At 53.0% G+C, this 7,671-nt stretch overlaps 1 protein-coding gene across 1 annotated transcript in view; it reads right to left on the minus strand.

Annotated features, from left to right (window-relative positions):
* COG1 (component of oligomeric golgi complex 1) overlaps positions 1–7,671 on the minus strand; it is a 16,303-nt gene that overhangs the window by 6,615 nt on the left and 2,017 nt on the right. The window contains 11 exon segments of the mRNA XM_019516086.1: positions 521–599; positions 717–826; positions 1,339–1,447; positions 2,051–2,178; positions 2,673–2,834; positions 3,367–3,513; positions 3,858–4,646; positions 4,906–5,116; positions 6,144–6,297; positions 6,410–6,580; positions 7,076–7,257. Coding sequence (XP_019371631.1) covers positions 521–599; positions 717–826; positions 1,339–1,447; positions 2,051–2,178; positions 2,673–2,834; positions 3,367–3,513; positions 3,858–4,646; positions 4,906–5,116; positions 6,144–6,297; positions 6,410–6,580; positions 7,076–7,257 — 2,242 coding nt within the window.

A 7,671-nucleotide genomic window follows, 5' to 3' on the forward strand; every position in this document is an offset into this window, starting at 1 on the left:
AGGGACCATAGCCAGCCCTGTGCACGCTGACTGGAATGGCAGCAGCTTAGCTCAGACACAACAGTGTGCACTAATAGACTCTCCCCAAACTAATGAACTCGGGTGCTAGAAACTGTCTGGCAGGTGGGGGTGAAATTAGCCAATTTTTACCAGTGCACCTGACCTGTCTCCAGCACCTCCACAGCCAAACGCTGCTCCTGAGGTCTGAGCTCAGGGCTGCCAAACACTTTGTATTCTGCCCCAGAGCCCCCCCACTCGCCGCTGGCTTTCAGCAAGTCACCTGGAGAGTGACCCACTGGGGTGTTCTGTAAAAGCAAGGATGAGGATTTACATTTGCCTGCTCGTATCTCTGTATGGGTTCTTTAACTTATACCTGCTCAAACTATTTTTCCTCCATAGTCACCCCAGAACCACTGGCTCACTTCTTAATGCTTTGGTGCTGTCTGGGAACCCTGCTGATGTGGCTTCCCAGACCTTGTTACACCTAGAGCACAAGGTAAGGGCGAATTACTTGACTGACCTGAGGCTTGTTCTCCGTGTTTCTTGCAGCTGATTTAGCTCTTCGGGAGCTTGACATGCTCAGAGGCAGAAGTCCAAATCTTGGAGAGAAAATCAGCAGGTAAGGAAATGCAGTCGATCATAGCGCAGTATGGGTTCTGACATGTTATCATGCCAGAGGGTGGCTGGGACATGCAGGTGGTGGTACAGCAACTTACCTGATCTGGCTCGATGCCAGTGGCAAGATATTGTGAGGCTCTTGGGAGCTCAGAGTGCTGCTTCTACTCGTGTACTGATTCTCTGCCCCAGTTAATAAGCCAAACAGAACCTACAAGACAGGAGAGAGCAGCTCTGTTTTCTTTCTGGTGGTGCAGGATTGCACAGACGCCCTTGCCTGCCAATACATGGGTGTTCTGCATAATACGTCTGTGTGTGGTGTGCTGCTTCCTCCTCCTCCCAAAATGCTTTGAGCCAGGTGCTTAATTAATTGAATTTCCAGTCGAAGTGAGTACCAAATGTCTCTTCTCACCCTCTCAAGACTCCCAGCCTTTCATCAGAGCTGCCTGCTACTGTAACAGCAGAATTCTGGGATGGTTTTAGCAGCACTTAACCCAAGCATTTCACAGATTCTAGTGACTCCTCTTTGATCAGACTTGAGAGAAGATTACATGAATGATCATGTAATTCTCTCTGCAAGCTGCTCATCTCCAGGAGGCTTTCAATATTCCTTCCACTGCTGAGAGCGCTCTCTCCTGGCACTAGGCAGCCAAGAAAAGAGCAGTAAACCTGTTTTGCAACACTTGCTTCCTGCTGCAGAGAGCAATTTTTCCCTGAACTTACAGAAGTTCGTTGCACCAGGCGGTTAAGGTTGCTGTTTAAGTGCGGGGTGAACACATCCAAGTCAAAGGGATCTATGTGGCCTTCCAGGAAGTCGGTCACCTTCTCAACCCTGCAGGCAGATCAGAAAGATGCTGGTCATGTTTTCATCTTTAGTGCAAGCAGGTGAGAGGGTGAACAAGTTGCAAACGTGTTCCCTTGCTCCCTGCCTCTGGAACCACCTCCAACAAGAGGCCTCCATTCCAGCCTGGCAGAAGCTACAGGTCAGAGAAGCAGCAGTTTTCTGCTTCCCTGTGGTGCACAAAATCCCCTTGCATTCAATCAGCTCTTACTCCCTTGGCCCTTTTATTGCCATGGGAGAGAGGTGGGAGTAGTGGTTACAGCTTTTCCACTGCCATTTTCTGAATGTTACCAAGAGATTGAGTTGGGAATTATCTAACTGCACTCTGTTCCCTTTTAAAAGTGAATGTTATGCTGGGGAGAGGAGCTACTGCCATTTTCCATCCCCAGAAGAGCCTGTGGGTATTGGCACAGACCCCCAGGCCCACTCTCCTATCCTACAGGGCTTCCTGTGTGGTTTGATGCCATCTCTAGAGGAGTCCTCTCACTGGCTCCTTTGCTCCTTGGTCTGAGTATGTTTTTGAGGCAGGTACCTAGGAGGCAGCCCGAATGGCAGCGGTGCTGCTCGCGCTTGAACGCAGGGAATATCCCGCACCTGGAATCTTGCCTGACCCTGCTGGTTTTCGCTTCCTCGCTCTTAGCAGTTAGGACAATATTTAGGTAACGGAGATCGTAGAGCAGCTGCAGAGCCCTGTTCTGGGTTAGTGGGAACGCACCTTCTCTCTGCAAAGGGGACAGTCAAGAAGGGTCTGCTTCAGCACCTTTTTACAATCGCTCTTTAGAGGGTTTTTATATGAGGAACATGTTTAAAAATGCTCCTCCCTCCCCTCCCCCCCAACCGCACAGTGGCAGAGGGAACACAAGGCCTTGCAAAGTTCTGTCTCCCTGCCAGGCAGACAGCCAGGATTGTCACTGCAAGCAGCAACTTCCCCTTCTGGCACAGGATCTAGCGTCACTGTCTCTGGGGTTTTAGGGTGAGCAACTAGGCTGCCTCAGATAGACCTGGGGGGTCGGAGGGGAGCAGGGACAGCACTGGATCCCTCCCCCAGTGTTTTCCCCGTTAAAGTCCGCCTAAATCTCCTGTGCTTCCCAGAGCAGAAGTTCTGGCTCTTCAGATATTTCCTGCTTAGCAGGAAACAAGGATTTGTAAGTAAAACCCTGGACTGGCCCATGGGAGCCTGAGCTGGGTGCTGCAATGAAACCATAGAGTCATGTACCTTCTCCTGTTTCTCTTCACAAAGCTTTTCATAGCCAGCCAGCACTTCTGCCAGGCAGGTCTTCAGCAGCTCCTGCAGAGTGACCTTTGGGAGGGTGTGACCTCCCACCCGATTGACCTCCTGGCACAGGCTGAAGAGGAGGCACTGAACGTACCAGGAGGTCTAGTTTAAAGATACAGACAGCAATGAAAACCACAAGCATTCCTGGTCTTCTGGCACAGCCTGCAAATGCTACCAGGGGTGAGAGGTATCTTCAATACCACCTCCTTCAGTGATTTTTCCCCTCTCTCATAGCCAGCCTTCCCTGCCTCTACATCCCATGCTGCTCTTCTGGCTTCAACTGGACCTTCTCTTCCCACCTGCTTCTATACTAATGCCCGCCCCCCCCAAACTTGCATACGCCACATCTCAGGGCTCTGTGGGTCTTGCGTTTTGGTGTATGCTGAAGCTGAAAGGTCATCTGCGCCAGTGCCTCCTCTCGGCAAAAACAGGTTCTGCCATCTAGCTTGGGACTGTACACATAAGGGCTCCTGGATTGGCTAACGACAGTCCCTGCCCTGCTAGTATTCCAGCTCTGGCTTGCAACGCTCCCTCCTGCAGTGACATGTATTTGATGACTGCCTGACACAAGAGTCACTGCTGCTCCTAGCTGTCCTCCTCCCTGCATTTGCTTCCAGAGCACTGTTCTTCCCACCTGCATGGGGAGCCGGATCTTCGACGTCATGCTGCTCCCAGACTCTGTCTCCTCTTGGATTTCAATTTCATCCCAGCTGGTGGCCATCGCTAAGATGGAGCCGGGCGTATCCAACAACAGTGTCTGGACAAAATGCTGAACCAGGACCTAGAGGGGACAAAAGCACTGGTGAGTACCAAGGAAAAGCCAATGACTTGGTAACAGGTCCCAGGGCTCAGGCAATCTGGGGAAATGCTGAACCCACGTTTTCCACGTTGTAAATTTGCTGAGGCTAAATTGGACATAGCCTTTTCCACTGGTCTTCACTGTGGAAGATTAAGCACAGCAGAGTCCAAGCTAAGCCTGGCATTGCCCAGAAATTGCCCAGGTGCCCCCATAGCTGGTAGCAGCATGATTTAGAGGAAGGGGAGACTGCAAGCAGAAGCACAGCTGGTTGTGAGTGAACCAGAAGCCACTCTAGGAAGCAGTGACTGAGAACCCCAGCTACTCACCTTGGTAACTGCTGAGCTCCAGATCTGATATGCCAACAGGCTCTGTTGAAGCAGCTGCTCCCGCACTTCCTGCCATGTGGCCTGCCTGGGATCCATCTCCTGGGCTTTCCCTTTCCCCAGCTTCTTTGCAGCCCGGGGCTCCCGTGACACGATCTCAGGGCTCCCCGCTCTCCCCAGAATACACTGCTTCAGGTGAGGGCATAGCTCACCCAGTGACTGGCAAAGCCTTGCCATGAAGAGAACGGCGTCGAGCTTGGCACCGCCCAGGGGATCAGTGCAGCCATCCAGCTGGTCAGCGGCACCCTGCAGCTCTTCCCGGACACAGCCCAGCATGTGGCGGATGCAGGCAATGCAGTGATCGCGGAGCAGCTCCTCTACAGTGCCCGCATCAGCATAGCGGTCGAAGGCCGAGGTCCTGGCCTGCAAGCTCAGTGCCTCCTTGGAAGTGGAGGTGTCTGTGGGGAGGTAGAACTGGAGGTCATCCAACTTTGCCTTCAATTTGGTGTCCAGAGCAGAGCAGAAGCTCTGCACGCAGGGGGTCAGGGCCTGGGCCTTCATGGACAAGCCGCTCTTGGTGAATGGGCTGCGGTTTGCCACACTGACCCATGCAGCATCTGGGGGCAGGTCACTTGGGCTCTCAGACCAGAGGAACAGGGCCATGTTATGTTCAAACTGCACGTGCTTGCTGGGGGCAGAGGAGCTGGACTTGACCTCCAACTCCTGCAGGGCCAAGATGAGGAGCTGCTTCGAGCTGCTTGAGATAGAGTCAAATCCTTCCTTCATCAGGGTCTGAAAGAGAGAGTGAGTGAGCACGGTGCTTTACTCAGGCCCTGGGCTGAATGTCAGCCACTTCAAGGCTATGGTAGGATGCTGGAGGATGAAGCCCTCTCCCCTCTGAGTGTGGCAAGAGAAACAGTTGTGCAAACTTCTTTGGGCAGCCTCAGCCACCCCATGCCTGGACCTGGGACTGCCAGGCTGGGCAACAGACAACTGACATCCATTTCAAGCTGCTGGAACCAGCCTGACCAAGCCACCAGCTGTGCCTCACCTGCAGTTGGTCCAAGAAGAGCTGCTGCAGCAGGTCCTCCCAGAAGGAGACAGGCTTATGCAGCAGCCGGCGGCACACTGCCTCCCAGTTCTGGCTCAGGGACTCACTGGTCAGCAGCTCCCACACGGCATCACGGATGCCAGCCAGGCCTTTCAGGCTCTTCACATAGACCAGCAGGTTGGAGACCCCAGACTTGATATCTTCATTACACCTGAGGGTAATGGTTCACTTCAGTGCCACGGGCTCAAGGTATGGCACCCGCAATGCACGCTGTGCTGTTACAAGTAGGCCTGCATGAGGATCCTGGGATCCTTCCTGCCCAGGCAGAAGTTTTATGAGTGGGGCACCCACAGGGCTGGGAACAACTCAGGAACATTCCCCCCCACACCAGTGCAGCCAGCTGCATTCCTGCCAGGTTAAACTTGCTGTCTTGAGGATGCGACATCACACGCTCTCCTGAAAGGATCCCAGCTCATGCATCACAAGGTCCAGCACTGTGACAACCTTGGGCTAAAACCCCGCACAAACAGTGCACATACGCTAACTGTTCCTTCTCGCTAGCCCAGTGCTGATGGGGCCCTTGAGGGAGCTGCTCTCAGGGGAGTAAGCCATGTCTGTTGGGCAGGGAGAAACTGAGGGAAGTTGCCAGGAGTAAGCTGGGCAGAGAGCATCTCCCAAGCAAAGGAGACCTCAGGCTTCACCCCAGCTGTAGCTGCTTACATCTGCAGGGGTTCCCGAGGCAGAAGTCACAAGGGGCAGAATAAACCACTGTACAGAGGGCAGGGAGGTATGGCAGTCATGGTGCTCTTAGCAAAGCATTCTGGGTAAAGGGAGGGGCCTGAGTCTTTATAAGGCATGCCTTGCTGTCTTCCCCCTCAGTGCCTGGGAGGACACTGGAAAGGAAGGAGGTGCTGGACCCTGAATGAAGGCTACAGGTACGAGCCCACAAGGGCTTTCTTCTTTGATTAAGAGCCTCTGGTTACTGCAGTGCTGAAGGACCCTGATCACCAAGCAGTGCAGGGAACTGCTCTGTATGTGACATGAGAAGGAAGGGGCAGAGTCTGCTTCACTGTTCATCCCCCATGTTACAGGGTACCATGGGGCTGCCTAGGTTCAGGAGCGTGCTCTCCCCTTCTAGAGGCAGCAGTGTCCAAGAGCCTCCCCTGTCTCGCTAGAGATTAATGCAATGGGTGCTGTCCTATCCCATCCCTTAATCAAAGCTCCCTCTGTGCACTCACATGTTGATCCACTTCTGAAGCGTGTCTCTCAGGTAGTCCTGGCTGATGGGGTGTGCCAGGGTCCGCAGGGCTGGCTGGAACTCCACTATGGACCTGGGCAGGTGCTTGAACCAGCTGCCCAGCTTCATCTCCTCATTCAAAACTTTGCCTTTTCCTGGAAGAATTGTGCGGGATGAGGCTGGATCAAGCCAATCTGGACCACTCAGTCCTTGCAGTATCAATACTAGGAAGCCCAGCCACAGCTTTGTGCTGACCAGGCAGCTCACCTGCTGGATGCTGGCCTGTGATGGTCTCCAGTGTCGAGAAGAGTAAGCCACAGGCCAGGGATGGATCAGGGGGTGCCCCCTCAGGCAGCGTGTAAAAAAGGGCGTGAGATTGATACAGGGTTGTGGCCAGCAGCTCCACTAGTGAACACACCTGAGCTTTTATACCAGCCCCTGTAAAGAGAGGACTTTCAGCAAAGGCACCAGCAAGAGAGTCAGGTAACAGAGATGAGGACAAGGCTGGGCATAAAGGAGGAATGTGCTTTCATAGGAGCTGTGTTACTGCCAGGAAACTTTTACTGTGGAGATAACTGGGGTATGATGCTCAACTTGGTAAATCCAGATACTCCCATAATTAGAGGAAGACCTGACTGACCACAAGCAACTGAGCAGTATCACCAATGCAACATGCAGGTAAAGGAAAGCCAGTGTGGCCTAGCAGTCTGTAAGAGCGGCACTGAGCAAGGAGCCCTATTTGTTCTGGTCCCCCACTGTTTTAAATGACTGAGGGAGATGTAATGAGCAGTTAGTCCTGATCTACTGCAACAAAACTCCTGGGGAGAACTGTGGTTACAAACCCTTGCTCTTGGTTTCTGTTCCCTTTTTGAGATGGATGCGCAAATGTCTGCATCCTGTAAGAGCAGCTCAAAAGAAGCCAGTTGTACTGACCGTGATGGGGCTGGTTCAGAAGCTGCTGAATAGCTGACTTCCTGGCCAGTAGGAAATCTGCCAGGGCCTGGCGCGGAGAACTGTCCTCCAGGAGCATGATGGAGCACAAGGCCTCAGCGACTGCCTGGTCTGACACGGTGTGGCTTCTCAGCAGCGTCTTGCTTTCATGCAGGATGGTAGATCTACCAGGGAAACACATAAGGCAGTTGCCAGGGGCTGGGCTCTTCTGGAAGGGATGCAGTATAAGTCTTATCCCTCAACCCTGTCTGGCAGCAGTGCAGAAGACTTGCTGAGGAGCTAACAAGGTGGCAAAGTACAATATTGAGCAATTCAAGTTCCAGGGCTCGTCAAGCAATGCTCTCCCCTAGTCGTATTTAAATAAACCAAGACATACACGTGGTCTCTGGTGCAAGAATAAGTTGGGGAAGAAGGAATAGGCCACCACACGCATGCACTTGATGGTGAGAAGCTCTGTCTGGAGCAGAGCCCTGGGAGTGGTACCAGCTACAGGCCACCTGTGCGTGTGTTTTGAGGTAAACTGCTTCACTTTCAGGTCTGTTTTTCTACATAGAAAAGGACAACCCTTATGACCCCCC

The sequence above is a fragment of the Gavialis gangeticus genome, unplaced genomic scaffold (genome assembly GCF_001723915.1).
Source record: "Gavialis gangeticus isolate Ggan-Ray unplaced genomic scaffold, GavGan_comp1, whole genome shotgun sequence".
In the NCBI taxonomy this organism is placed as follows: Eukaryota; Metazoa; Chordata; order Crocodylia; family Gavialidae; genus Gavialis; species Gavialis gangeticus.